At 36.7% G+C, this 15,576-nt stretch overlaps 1 protein-coding gene across 2 annotated transcripts in view; it reads right to left on the bottom strand.

Moving 5' to 3' along the window:
- The window catches only part of IDE (insulin degrading enzyme), a 113,867-nt gene that overhangs the window by 25,499 nt on the left and 72,792 nt on the right, over positions 1 to 15,576 (bottom strand). For both annotated transcript variants that reach the window (XM_023546922.2, XM_003409234.4), the window contains exons 11-14: positions 14,759 to 14,862; positions 5,789 to 5,891; positions 4,118 to 4,240; positions 2,183 to 2,265 (exon numbers count right to left, since the gene is read on the bottom strand). In XM_023546922.2, coding sequence (XP_023402690.1) covers positions 2,183 to 2,265; positions 4,118 to 4,240; positions 5,789 to 5,891; positions 14,759 to 14,862 — 413 coding nt within the window. The remainder of the gene's footprint in view (positions 1 to 2,182; positions 2,266 to 4,117; positions 4,241 to 5,788; positions 5,892 to 14,758; positions 14,863 to 15,576) is intronic.

The following is a 15,576-nucleotide window of genomic DNA, read 5'->3' as shown; positions in this document are numbered from 1 at the left end:
TTTAAATATGATATATCAGATTGTGATAGCATTATGGAGAAAAATTACGTAGGGTAAGGGGAACAAGGAGGGAAGAGGTGTTGGTGATGGGGAAGAAAGATTGCTAGTCTACTTAAGATGGTCAATCAAGGCCTCTCTGAGAAGCTGACATTGGTTCCAGGCCTGAAGGAAGCAAGTGAGCCCTGAGATGTCTGGGGGACGAACTTTCCAGGCTGAGGAAACAGCTAGTGCAAAGGACCTGAAGCAGGTACCTACTTGGCTTGTTTGGCAGTAAATTAAAAGTTTCACTCTATCTGTAACACAGTAAATATAACTAATGTACTGATAGCAAAGCCAGCAATTGTTATCAAAGTTGGTAATACGGCAAAAACGGGGATAAAATGCTTAGCCATTTAAAAAACTAAGATCAAAGAGAAAATTCTATAGCTGTACAAACATTTCCCCCTTGGAAATCTAAATGAATGCTCTGCCACTTAATTTTTTTAAATATGTCATTTAATTTTTTCAACATGATCACCAGTTTCCTTCTTTAGGTAAGCAGCAGCTCATAAACTTAAGGCACGCCTCACAAAAGCAAAATCATCAACTCAGGAGAGCTGCAACAGACCCATGGACATCTGTGTGCCTCTCTCAGGTGGGGGTGAAGGGCCAGAAAAGCCAAATCTTGGAGCTCAAAGCCATGTGGCTCAGGTGCAAAACTCCAAGAAGGGTCCTAAAATATCCATCCATGGCAGCTATACTGGTGTAATCGGAAAGCCTCCTAGACTAACTTTTAAAAGAGAATTGGAATGCCTCAATTCTGGCTCATGTGTTATTTTTTTTTTAATCGCATTATTTTGTAATCAGATACTGTACACTTAAATATGTTTCAGAAGGTTTTAAAAGCTCTAATGAGGTACATATAATATACTCCCATTGCTGAAAAATTAAAAAGGATATACGACACAGAGAGAGAAAATTTCTGTAAGAATGTATAAGAAACCCAACAGTGGTAACGTCCAGAAAGACCAGACTACAGAGAAGGGGACTGGTGGGAGGCGGACATTTTAAACTGAGTTGGAGCAGTTTAAAGAACAAAAAATTGTCAAATGGCCTCTCAAAAGGTATTTTGAAGAAATTCATAATCCTAAAAGGCCACATAGGAAAGCAGTGACAAGCTGCTTAGAGTGTCAACAATACCACTCTACCCAAAAACTATATGCCATAACCTGACAACCCACATCTGGGGTAAAAAATTAACAACCTCAGTGCAGCCCTAGATAATGCATGGATCTCAGGCTATAAAACACAATGCTCACATCTCTACAATTTCAACATACCTGTTGGTGAAAATATATTAACTTTCAATTTAGAGATACTTTTTTTCCTTTTCCAAAACACTTAAAATACAAAAAAATAAAGCTTTAATTTCATGTCACTCCAATCTAATAAAAATTCTCAATGAAAAAGTTGCAATCATATTGGATATTATTACATGATAATGGGTTTATTTCACATAAACCACTGAATTTTAGAAACACAAAATTTATAACGTGTAAACCCAAAAAGCAAAATTAAATTGGGTGATACGCTTTTATCACTAACAAAAACAAGAGGAGACAGATGATCTGGAGATTTGCATCGAGAAATCACTGCAATGGAAGTTTTTTAGTGATAAATTTTACTAAACATCTTTTTTATTCAATCAATTTTAAGTTATCAAGTCAGGAATACAGAGAGCAATGGCTAAGGGTTCCAGTCAATTAAAGGGCTGGAAGAGACTCAAGGTCATTTAGTAACTACCTCTTCTTCTGGGAAAGGTCCAGGAATACTAAGCCAAAAGCAAAACAAAAAGCATCCCAAATAGTTCATTCTTTCCTCAATAAGCCTTCCAGGTAACTCTATAACCTCCTCATGTTCCGAAATTTTGAATATCTCATTCAAGATTTAGCTTTAGGAAGGTCCTCCTAATAGCTACGTAAATCATTTCAGCTGCAGAGTGTACTCATCGATGGAAGGGAAAAGGAATTAAAACCTTGGCTTTTACAATATCCCCTGAGAGCAGCAGCCTTCCTTTGTCTAAACAAAATAATCCTAATTCCATTTATCTCTAGACATGGATCCTCAAGGAAGCACAGAAACTTTTAGAAATAGAAAAGCTGATTTTCGTAAGAAGCTTTGTAGCTACATTCATTTTACATACCTGAAAAACTCAAAGTTGAGACAAGCCTTTGGCAAGAAAAACTTATCATCTTGTTTGAACCAGAGTTTGCTCATAGCTGTGTCCTGTGATGGAGAAACAATTTGGTTAGGAAAATATGGGCATATTCAGCAAAAATGTTCAATCGAATCATTTTTCACAAGGAGAAGGACAGAAGCAATGGTTGACAGTTTTGTTCTGGAGAGGCTGCCATCTCATAGCATTGAAGCATACTCAGAGGCTCACCAGGTGGAAAATTAAAGAGAGAAAACTGCTGATCCCAGCTGAGAAAAATCACATTTCTATCTCCCCTGGGGAAGGGAGATGTGGGAACAGTCAGGGAAGAGACAGATTGAAGAAACCAATACCAACTCTCCTGTCTGTCATCTTCCTGGGCACTAGAAGACAGATGCAGAAGTCCTTAGGGTGGTGTGGTAATCAGTCTCCAAGATGGCCCCCTACAATCTCTGCCTCTTAAGATTCACACCCTTATGTAGTCCCTCCCATGCTGGCCCAGCATAATATGACAGAAGTGATGGTATGACATTTCTGAGATTAGATTATAAAAAACGTTGTGGCTTCTATCCTTGGTCACTCACTTTCTCTGTTGGATCACTTGTTTTCTGGGAAGCCAGCAGCCATGTCAAGCAACTCTATGGAGAGGACTACATGGTAAAGAACTGAGGCCTGCTAACAATCACGCAATTGAACTTGGAAGAGAATCCTCTTGCCCTAGTTGACCCTTCAGATGACTAAGGCCCCAGCAGACAGCTTGACTCAACCTCATGAGGCACCCTGAGCCAGAACTATCCAACTACGCCAATCCTGGATTCCTGACCCTCAGAAACGGTATAAGATAATAAATATCCGTGGTTTTAAGGAGCTAAATTTTGGAACAATTTGTTATGCAGCAATGAACAACACAAGCAAGGCTGAACAAATAATCCATTACCTTGACTCTCTACTCTAGTAATGCTATTCTAAAACTGGCCTTAGATGTCCATTTGAGTCTACCTTGGAACTGACAAGAGATACATAACTGGTTTAATTTTCTCCTTACTTTATTCTGAAAAGGCTTCTTTTTAAAACTAACAAGCAAACAAACAACAACAAGAGAAGTAAACAACTTTCTGTGTAACTTAATATATAACTCACTAAAATGTTATTTTTAAAGAAAAGTGGTGTCTCCTTAATATCCAGCTGTCTGAGATAAATTAAATTTGATGTTCCTAAACACTGGTTTTTGTCTCATTGCATTAATCTGAGTGTTAGGTCATCTGAAGAAAAGAAAACGAAAGATGTGTCTATGGTGGTGAGGGAGGGCTTGCAAGAGTTTAGAAGGATGTCCCATAATAATCTGATCCATAATGAACATAGGCATAATTCACAGTTAACAAACTAACAAAGGCATGAAATAATAACATGAAAAGAACATTTTGAAAAAGGAAAAAAAACAACAAACTTCTCTATCATCCTTCCCACTTGCCTTTAACTCCATTAACTCCATATAGGTACTCTGTCATGAGAATTGTTTTCAAGGGCAGGAAATTCAACAGCTTCCCTTGGACATGTACTCTTCCAGGCTTTAGAGATTCTTTCTTAACTCTAACTTGAATGGTATAGCATAAATCAACTTTCATACTGGGTCTTCAGGGGATATAGAAAAGAGGCCGCTACCTTTGGACAGGCTTGTGGTAATGGCCCAGAAAACAATCCCCTGGATTCTATGTTGGTTAGTAGTTTTGTTTGTTTGCTTGCTTTAACATTTCAAGCCTTCTTTCCTTCTGGTTATTTTTTCTGCAACTTTTATCTGTCACCTCTTAGCATATGAGCCCCCCAAATCAACATAATACCAAATGTAAGAAACCATCTCCCTAGTCCCTTCCATGTACTAAGTCTGTACCCCCAAATTTAAAATCCATGACTCTAATGTGTTACCTTAATAAGAGCAGGGTATGGTGTTGCTTCTTTTTCTAATGGTAAAATCTCAAAATTTGTGGGAATAAATTCATTCTTTGTTGGAAGTTTAAATTTTCCGTTCAGGTCGGCATTTTGCCATTTCTGGATAAATAGTGAAAAACATATAAACACAAGCAATTAGAGTCTGATTCAAGAGTTTAGAACAGTCAATTTGCTCAATTTCAAGGCAAAGATTAAGGGGATAAAAGTCAGCATTCTTTTCCTTCATATATAACGAGGTCTTTACCAAGATCTATTGATGGGTTTTCATGAAACCTGAGTTGGGCTTTCTGGTACTAATGAAAGTTTTGCACTAATTTATCCATGTTTCATCTATACACATATCCAAAATGATCATCTAAGGTTAAGGAACAATTTGAGACTGTGGCACACGGAGAGGCTGAAGTTCACATGAAGATCGTATTTGTTTTAGCTCTTGGAAGAATGAAGAACAATCTATACAGGAATATGTTCTTATATCTGCTCAACAGGTCATTTATATAAAAGTTAAACTTTCAGCTATACTAAATTACTCCTGTGTATGGCCTGAAAGCCAGGCTAAAGGAGGCTTCATTCACTTCAGTGCGTCTTTTAAGGCCTGGCCCATACCTCTCCCAGATGACCATGTCAACTTTCAAGTGAGCTAGTAATTCAACCACAAGGCTAAGGACAAAGTTAGACTTAAGTCTGGATTGTGGGACAGGGCTGACACAACCTGTGGGTTGAATCTCTTCCATGGGCTATTTCCAAAAGCTAAGTGGGACACCACAGGCCATTGACTATTGAGTCCCAATTTACAAGGCTTTTCATTATTTAAAAAAAAAAAAAATAAAAATACTATCGATGCCAATAATTCTGAGTTCAGTAATTGGGTCTCCAGCTGATGTGGCACAGTTTTGCAGATCACACTTCTATTTTCATCCCTTTGTGTCTTTTGGCACTGGGATGGAGAGGATGTTGGCCATATTACAAATGGCAGCTTAAGTCTCCAAAATGGCTTAATAGTATGAAACAGGAAACACATTGCAAGAAATTTCACTGATGAGATCCCACATACATTTGTTTTTAAAAATTCCCATTCAGGGTAGGTTTGCCATGATTAAAGTTTGGTGAATGGAAGTTCTCTCTTGTTTCAGGGGTACTTCATACCCAGCACTAATTCATGGGAGATCAGCTTTCCTCACAGTTTAGGAAGATGGGTATTCTCATACACTATGTCAGAGATACCTGAAGTACCAGTGATGATTTGCTGTCTTATACTACTTCTTCTTTTCTGTATTGTCCTTACACAGGTACATTTAAGGAATGTCCATTACTGGAGTTTAACTAGTCTGGGCAGAACAAGGCTTTCTGCTCTATTTCCATGAGTAAAGGACACAATCTTAAAGCTACACAGCCAACAAGAATGATGACAACAACAACAACAAAAGATACACCCACACGCACCCACAAGAAGATGGCCAGAGTGCCACTTTTTCATCCAAAAACCTAAGCTCCAGCTTTCCATCTCTGGCTCACTCCTCTCAGGATGGTACAGACATCCTGAGCCATCACTGTCCACACTCTGGGCCTTCAGATGGTAGATCCAGGAGGTCATGTCTTTCTGCATCCCTCATGCCTCAGGTTTATTCACAGATGGGTTAGCCCTACCTTAATGACTTCATCTGATATGGCTTCTTGTTTGTACTGGGTTCCATACCACTCTTCTGTGCAATCAGTTTTTCCTTCAAAAGATTTGGAAACTATTGCAACCCTAGAGACAGATGAAAAAACAAAAACAAACAAAAAACCTGTAAACCCATGTTGTACATATAAATTTATTGAATCTAACTCATGGAGATATAAATAATATCCAAAAATGTGTTGGGCCTCTAAGACCCAGCAAATCCTGTAATGCTTAGCCAAACATGCAATGGATGCATAGACAGGCAATCTATGCACAGAAGTTTCTGATTGTAGTGCCTGCTATCCATTGGTTATAGCCTATCATTTTTAGTGTGAAAAAGTGCTTGCAGCAGAGATTCTTATAGGTATGCTATTAACTAAAATGAAAAAGAAAAGTTAAGGGAAAAAATGGAGCAAGTTCAAATGAAAAACAGTCCTTAAAAAAGCAAAACAAAAGCTGTTCCCTCCCTGGGAACAGCTAAGGCCCAAAGTAAATAGAAATGGCTAAGAAAACTGTTGGCTTAGCCAGAGATCAAAAAAATCACAAACACACCAAAGGAACTTTTATTATTACTTACTAAGTCTGTGCTATATAGTTTTTTCCTGCCAGAGGCTAGCATTAAATATATCTACCACATATCCATTATTGTCCTTGCTGCTAGAGGAGAAGCGGATAATACCAAGAAATGCCTATCTTCTAGTTTATGAAAAACTTTCTTTGATGGGACCGTAGAAATGGCCCCAAACGAAAAGTCAGATGGGGGAAAAAAAAAAGTTCAGGGAGGGAAGGTAAAGGCAAAATGATGTCATAAGCTAAGTGAACAAAAGATTACAGGAGTAGAGAAGCAAAAGAAGCTACATATCAGTGGAACTCTATAAACTGTCGCTGTGAAGGACTGTCAGGGACATCTCTGACCCTGCTGCCTTTAATTATCAAAGTTTGAATCATTACACACCCACCAAAGACTCAACCCTAGGCTGGGACCAACCCTATTTTGAATCTTGTGGATTGTGCAGTTCTAGGCCGAAAAGCTGGATGGCTTGGCATAAAGTCAGTCCTGTTACAAGTTCCACTTTTCCCTTATGTCCTAATTCAGATAACTAGGTCTATGTCTGTTCCTGCTTATTCTCACTCACCCTCCTTGAAGTTTGGTTCCAGCCTTTGAATGTCAGCCTCACAGCTGAAAGCCCAGTACAGGCAGTCAAAACTCCCTTGCTATTGAACACCCGTCCATTTCCAGAATCACAATCTCTATGCTCCAAATGCCTGCCCCTTGTTGATCTCCCCAACTTCACCGCCTGGTTGTCTGAACCACCATCTATTTATTATTATTATTCATTTACAGAAAATACTCAACCTGGCTGACTTGACTGGCTCTTATCATCTGCTTTTAGGTAAATATCCTAAGCAATCTGACTCACCTATCTTTTGGTATGACCGACTAATCTCCCAGCTCCAGGTGTTCCTGCCACTGACCAATACCAGTTCTAGAAAACATGCTAAGTAAGAAGAAATATAGAAACAGATAGAAATCACACAGTTTAGCAGATGAAAGATGTCTGTTATTACATCCAGAAGGAAGTAATGCATGCTGAGAATTCCTTTAGAGACGTATGTGTAGAGAGCGTATGGACAGTGTCTTTTTTTTAAGAATGGAAATTTATATTCACATTTATATTCATTATATCTCTATAGAGAGAAGTCTCCATGAAAGGCATTACAAAGGAAAATGTTGGCAAATTTCTATGAAAATGGAGAAATTAAGATTACAAAAAAAATAAGCAAAATGAAAAAGTTTGGCAAAAAGTTCGCTATAAATGTGATCAAAATAGAGATGCTTTATGAACTCAAATCCACCAGCCACTCCTTGGAAACCCTATGGGGCCGTTCTGCTCTGTCTTATAGGGTCATTATGAGTTGGAATCGACTCGACAGCAACAGATTTGGTTTGGTTTTGGTATAACAAAGTGAAGTGTATAAACGACGTTTGAAATGTTATAACGAAGTAAATATGAAGTAGATGAAGACAATTCATCAAACTAGGTACATATCAAATATGGCCCTAACAAAAAGATATCTTTGCAGATGAAGAGTCACTGTATCGTTAAGAAATTCAAGCTGAAATACATAACAGAAAAATGTGTTTAAAAAAATAAAATAAAGGTAGGGAAGAGGAGTAACAGTACAGAGGATACATTTGTCAAACCTATATAGAAATCTGTGAACCAGAGTGTGGAAGCACAAGGAAGAGGGCTTGAATTAGGAGAAAAGGAGAAAAAGACCAATCACAATAATCAAAGTAAAACTGTAGACAGCTTCAGTGCACTTAGCTGCAGTTAAGAAAAACAGGCACAGACAGCAGCATTTTAGACTATCTTTTGGCAATCTAATTATGCCAAAAAATTGTTTTGATGACAGTTTTCTCTTAAACACAGGGAGGCAATGTTATTCTATATTTAATTCTGCCCACAACAAGCTGACTTCTGATATGGTACTAAAATAATCCTCAGGAATATCAGAAAAAATGACCTTTTCTTTTTATAGTGAAACTGACAAGAGTGAGTAAAGGAAAACAGCGGTCTAGAATGCATGCTGACCCCCGACTTCAGGTCAGCACATTTAGAATGCTCAGAGGGAATCAACAGCTGTTGGAGCTGGATGGGACCTGTTCGGAAATAATAGGTCTTCTGACTACAGACATTAAAAGGCAATATGGTTCCTAAGGAATGGAATCTTAGGAGATTTTTGCAAATGATCCCTTAGAGAGAACAAAGAAGATGACATACAAAGGAAGAGGAGAGGCTGCATAGGTAAACTGTAATGAATTCAAGGGAACCAGAGGAAAGGGCGTGGATCTGGCAATCAGGAACTTGGATTCTGGTCGAGACTCTGACTCACTTTCTTTGAGATCTGGCCAAAATCACACTCAAGATCTAAATTGGGCAAGTAATTTATCCTCTCTAGGCTTCAGTTTCATTACTTTTTAAATGGAGGTTCAAACTAGATGAACTCTATCATTCCATTGGTAGAAGTCCACAATATCATGGTATCAAATTAGATTTTCAGAAGATACATACAGAAGAAGGAAGAAGGTGCAAAAAAAAAAAAAAAAGAAAAAACTATTGATGAGACTCAAACATCAAACTTAAAGAATAGTGACAGGAAGGCTAAAGTGCTGAAGAAATTGAGGCTCATGAAAAATGCTAAAAACTATTTTTTAAAAGGGTTTCTTAAAGTAAAAAGGAAGCAAGAAAGGTTAAGCCAGAAACTTGGAGAATTCAGGGACTCCAGATTTTCTGAAGCCATGGAGGATAGATGAATCCCTGAAACTACTACCCTGAGATAATCTTTAAGTCTTAAGCCAAAAATATTCCCTGAAGCCTTCTTAAAACAATAAGACACATCCAAACACCCTGAGGGACTGAAGTAGCCGAAGGTTTGGGACCATGGTTGCGGGTGTCACCTTGGACAATTGGCATAACAAAGTTCATAAATAAAATGTTCTACATTTAACTTTGGTGAGTAGCATCTGTGGCCTTAAAAGCTTGTGAGAGGCCATCTAAGATACATCTACTGGTCCTATCCCATCCAGAGCAAAGGACTAATGGACCATAAGCTCCACAGCTTCTACCAGCCTGAGCCCAGAACAACTAGATGGTGCCTGGCTACCACTGCCAACTACTCTGACAGGGATCACAACAGAGGGTCTCAGACAGAGTGGGATTAAAATGTAGGATGAAACTGAAATTCCCACCCCTCATAAAAACACTAGACTCACTGGTCTGACAGAGACTGGAAGAACCCCTGACTATGGCTCCGGACACCCCTTTCACTCAGAACTGAAGCCACTTTCGAAGCTTACCCTTCAGCCAAAAATTAGGTCTATAAGACAAACAATAACACACTCGAGGAACTTGTTCCTTAGTTCAGTCATGTATACGAGTCCAAAAGGGCAACACTTGCCCAAAAGCAATGATAAGAAGGCAGGAAGGGACAGGAAAAATGGACAGATGGAAATGAGGAATCGGGGTATGGAAGGAGAAAGTGACAACACATCACGGGGATTGCAACCAATGTCACAGAACAATTTGTGTATAAATTGAATCAGAAACTAATTCACCATCTAAATTTTCACCTAAAGCACAAAAAAACCCCAAAAAACCCAAACAATAGTTTAGCTTTACTAGTAAAAAAAAGTCTCTCTCTGAGCATTGTGCTCTTTGAAGATCTATCTAGATGGGATCAAACTGACAATAGCAACTCAAAAGATTAGACAGGAAACTCAGGGGGCAGTGAGCTTATTTTAATGGAGAAGGAACAACTCAAAACAGGAGGGTGAGAACAGTTGTACAACTCAGAGACTGTAATCAATGTCACTGAATTGTACATGTAGAAACTGTTGATTTGGCATATGTTTTGCTGTTTATATTCTCAACATTGACAACAACAACAACAAAAAAAAACTCAAACATTAAAACAAAAAACTTGTAGAATTCTATCAACTTTTACTAAGCCCTTACCAGCCTGAATTCTGGGAAAGACAAGTAGAACACAGTTCTAACCTGGATGGAACTCATGAACTAATAGGACACATGACCCAAAGCAAAATGTTATAAATTTATGTTAATAGATGACAGGACTAAGGACTACTCCTCTCTTATTTACATGGTCTCTACAAGAAACATGGGACTTTAAATTGTAAAAGTGGACCAAACAACAGAAAAAAAGAGTTGGAGTCAGGGTAGGTAGGTGAGTGAGCAACCAACTGATTCAAGTGAGCTCACATCTCCAAACACAGATGAGTAACATTCTCTGATGTTTAGGCAACTAACCAATCACAATAGGATCGCTGTCCATAACCTTCAAGAAATGCTGATGGACAGGAGAGGAGACAGAGATGGGAGACAGACAAATGCTCTGATTTTCAAAAACAAAAAGGAGTGGAGCCTAAAAACCATAAAATCAGTAGATTAGGTACTGACCCCTGACAAAATTCTACATTAACTGTTTTCACACACTTAAACAAGACAGTTATCACTAGGATCTGCATAGATTCACCAAGAACAACTACCAAACGAACTGCTTTATATATGACTTAAGGCATGTGGCAAAGACTCAATAGCTATATTTTTAGGTTTAGTATGGTAAAACAAGCACCAAATAATAGGATCAAGGGAGGTAGATGGTGATGATGATGGAGTAGTAACAGATAAACACCTTTAAACCTGTAGGTCAAATCTCAATATTCAAAAGAACTTTCGAGCAACTGGAACTGGCTATCTTGATACTTAACGAGTTCCTCGTCCTTGGAGGAATTTAAGCTGAGGCAGGTAAACTATTGGTTGGGGATATTACAAAAAATATATATACCTGAAAGAGGTTAGCCTAAATGACCTATAAGATTCCTTTCATTCGTTCTGAAGGTTTCTGCTATTTCCCTACCTGTCAAACTTGTCTCAGTGAGTATGAAAGAAGGTAATCTTATCCCCAAGCAATCCCAGTCTGGCCTGGCAGCTGGCACTATTATCCCAGGCTGCTCTGCCCTGTATCACTGATCTGTGGCTGCAGTTACAATGATAACAGCCACAGAGACCAAGCCTGTAGAGAAAAAATGGCTTTTCTTTAAAGGTGAAGGTAGAGAAAATAAGAGGTACTTAACTATAATTGCAAAAGGTATTAAATTTAGAAATGTACAATTTAAACAAAAGTAAAATGTATGTTCCTGCAAATTCACTCCTACAAAGTGTTGCCTGGCTCAAATTACTGGCTCTAAAGCAGCAAGAATTATGTGAACATAATTTAAATCGTGATTTTTTTTCTTGCAAAAAAAAAACACATGCTCATTGAATGATACAATCTTAATAGCATTACCTTGTATTTGTACAGCACTTTTCAACTTTGCTAAATCATTTTGCAGCAGATAGAAAGATAAATTATCGCCATTTTTTACAGATGGGCAAGATCCAAGGACATTAAATGACAGCCAGTGTTCAGGACATTATATAAAGTTAACTGTTCACATATTCCTTTGCCAGATGGTGAACACAGAAGTTGTACAATAATTATTCAGTAGACACTGGTTGAAGAAATAAAGTAAACTATACAAGACCTCATGAATAGTAGGTGACAAAAGCACACATAACTAGTCACTTGAAGGAAACTTAAGGGCTTATAGTGTGTTCTATTACTAAGTTTAAACCTCTTTATCCTCATGATGATAGGCAATGTTTTTAAAAGGTATATAATAAAATTCAAAAGGAATTAGGTTATTTTTCCAAATATATAGTCTACACTGAAGAAAATACAAATGTTTAGACTGTCTTACTTGTCCAAAACAAGTTAATATAGATTGTGGGTATTTTAATACCATATATTTTAATCTTTTAAGTAAATGCATAGATCACCTTATAAGCAGAAGTTTTTAATTCTGATGAAGTCCAATTAATCAATGTTTTTTCTTTAGGGGTTACTGCTTTTTGTGTTCTTTCTAAGAAATTTTTGGCCATCTCAAGGGTTTGAAGGTATTTTCCTATATTTTCTTCTAGAAGCTTTATAGTTCTAGCTTTTAATCTACCTCAAATTGATTTTTTGTGTGTTGTGTGAAGCAAAGGTCAAGTTTCCACTTTTACATATGGATAATACAGTTGCTGGTGAACAGTACCATTTGTTGAAAAGACTTTCCTTTCTCCATTTAATTATGTTGGTGCTTTTGTCAAAAAAAAAAAAAAAATCAATTGGTCATAGATGTTTGGGCCTATTTATGGACTCTCTGTCCTGTTCCACTATTTCTTTGTCTAATGCCAATACTACAGTGTCTTAATCACTGTAGCTTTATAGTAAATCCTAAAATCTGGTGGCAGAAATCTTCCAACTTTTGTCTTTTTTCCAAGAGTGTTCTGGCTAACCTCTGCATATTAATATAAGTTTTGGAATCAGTTTACCAATTTCAAGGAAGATAGGGAGAGAGTAAGGAAAGGAGGGAAAAACGGAGGAAGGGATTTGAACTGTGATTGCACTAAGCCTGCAAATCAGATTAGAGAGAAGTGACATCTTAACAGTACTGAATCTTACAATCTATGAACATGGTATATCTCTCCATTTATTTAGATCTTCTTGAATTTCCCTTGGCAGTGTTCTGTAGTTTTCTTTGTGGAGGTCTTGCTTATCTTTTGTTAAATTCATTCATTAGTATCTTCTTTTTCGTTGTGATTGCAAATATTTGTTTTCACTGACTTTTCCCATTTTTTGTTGCTAGTATATGTAAATGCAATTGCTTTTTTTATACTGACCTCATAACCTATGATTGTGATGAATTCAATTATAAGTTGTAGTAGAATTTTTGGGGTGGTAGGCTCCTTAGGATTTTCCAAAAATACAATGTCTTCTATACATATATCACTTTAAACTATTTATACTTCATAAACTATATCTCAATCCCCAACTAGACTACTTCAGGCATGAATAACTTAAAATATTAGGTTACATAACTATTTAATCTTAAACTTTCTCTGTTGTTAGTTCACGGACTAGAAAAAGAAAGATTTCCTGGTTTTTCAATTCCTGAGTACTTAAATAAGCTATCTAGAGCTAAAAAGAGCTTTTGTTGCTAAAGGAAGAATGGTCAGCTCACCAATCTCTGATGAATTCACAGCTTTGAATAACTTCCTCTAGGCAATAAATATGGATTTAAAATATTGGCAAGAAACTGAGTGGAAGACATATTGAAATCTACTGTGTTTTATCTATCAAATGGGTACATGAAACCAGAGATTTCATTTCTATATAATTTCAGAAATTATTATCATGTTAGAAATTTATAATTTTAACCTTTAATACATTTTTTAAACTAGATTTAGATGTCTGTACATAAAAGATTTTTAACTAAATACCAAAGAATCTTATTACAATTTAAAAATTCTAAAAGTTTGATATTCATTTCTACACATCTAAAAACTTTATCATTTGGACAGGTAATATCTAGTGGCTAGTGGGCTTTGCTAAAAGAAATGAGGTCACTAGAGTCTACTAGCTACCTAAGAGTGACAACGGCTAGGCCAAGCCCACCTGAACGTTAGAATACATTACTGTTCTCAACGTAAACTGTATAATACAAGTCATATGTATGGAATTATAGCCAATGAATTTTTATATGTCTGGGAAAAGTACAAACACCAGTAACTAAGAAAAAGGCTGATAAAAAAAATTTTTTTTCTTCAAAAAGTTCTGCCAGATGGTTGATTTTATTTATGAAATGATTGCTCCATAAAACCTATTTATTCAATTGAAAAGTTCCCAGTAGGAAATACACGCCTGCCAGATGTAAAAAGTAAAGAAAAAAAAAAAAAAGCAAAACAACATGCCATTCAAGTATATTCCTTCTAGCATTAACTTTAGGCAGAAATAGCACAAGCTCCTCAAGGCTGTCCTTCCTCTAGCAAGAATACCTCAGTTACTGCACTAAGAGGTCCAACTTTTGGTCTCCTGGTTAACCACTAGTCAATCAGAAGGTTTCTTAGATTTTAATCTTTAATCTCACTCAAGGAAAAAAAAAGGGTGCCTTCACTTGCTTATAAGAGCAAGACAGATGAGCTGATACTTTGGCCATTTAAGTCTGGATGAAGCCAGGAAAAAATAATTTATTATCACATTTTATTCATGATAACGAAATTAAGATTTTTTTTTTTTTAATAATCTTTATTTTTTAGAGAATATTGCTTCAGAATAAACTAGGGTAGGAAGGATAAGTGAAAAGGGATGGATATAGATGAAAAAAGACTGGTCATGTATTGATAATTGTTAAAAAGTTGGGTGCTGATTCATTAAACTATTCTCTCTACTTTTGGATCATGCTTGATAGAAAGTTTAAAAACATTTTATTCACAATTACAAATTTTCAGATTCTAAGCATTACTGAAAATTGAGTATGTAACAATAAAATCTGTAGGGTAACTCACCGAACATTTTCTGGTCTGAGCTTATCGAGAACCATCTCTATTAAATCAGGTCTAAATTCTTCCAGCAAATATTCAGCTGTGAGCACTTCTTCTAGGGGATAATACTTTTTAAAAGGAAAAAAAATAAATAAATTTTGCAAGCCTACTAGAGAATTTAATATTTATTAAAGCAAACAGATCTTTTAACACATTAAATCCATTATTTTATTTCCCCTCTTCCTTTCAGTTAAATTTTACTCCACTGAAAAAATGTCTATAGTCCTGAATCTTTTCTCTTTCCTACCCAAAACTTCAAGCACTTTCATTTTGTAGAATGATTTTGGAGTTAATCCCCAAATACATCTCCATCAGAGAGAGAAAAACCACATTTCTTTCAGGGAAAAATATGAGTAATATTCCTGGCTAGAAACCGAGTGCTTCTTAATGAGGAAGATTTGATGGCGGAATACTGACACCTACGGGATTTTTAATATAAAGACCTGCACTTCTTTATGAACAGAATTTCCTCTCTAATATCTACAAAGGAAATCAGACAAGCATTTAGAAAACTGTTGTGGAGAAAAATAATTTATATTTTCAGCTAGAGTAGAAAAATAATGTAGAAAATGCTTTTCAGTAAGAGCAACTTCCAATAAATAGGAAAAGACTCACCGATACAGTCAATATAACGTTTAATGAATACCCACTCTGTGCAAAGCACTGTCCTAGGTACTGCGACAACAATGGTAGATAAAACGGATAAAGTCCCTGTTCTCCAAAGGGCTTACATTCTAATTGAGAGGGGAAGCAGGCAATAAACAAACACTGTAATTTTTAGT

Source organism: Loxodonta africana, chromosome 16 (assembly GCF_030014295.1).
Source record: "Loxodonta africana isolate mLoxAfr1 chromosome 16, mLoxAfr1.hap2, whole genome shotgun sequence".
Lineage (NCBI taxonomy): Eukaryota > Metazoa > Chordata > Mammalia > Proboscidea > Elephantidae > Loxodonta > Loxodonta africana.
This window is presented reverse-complemented; position numbering and strand designations above follow the sequence as displayed.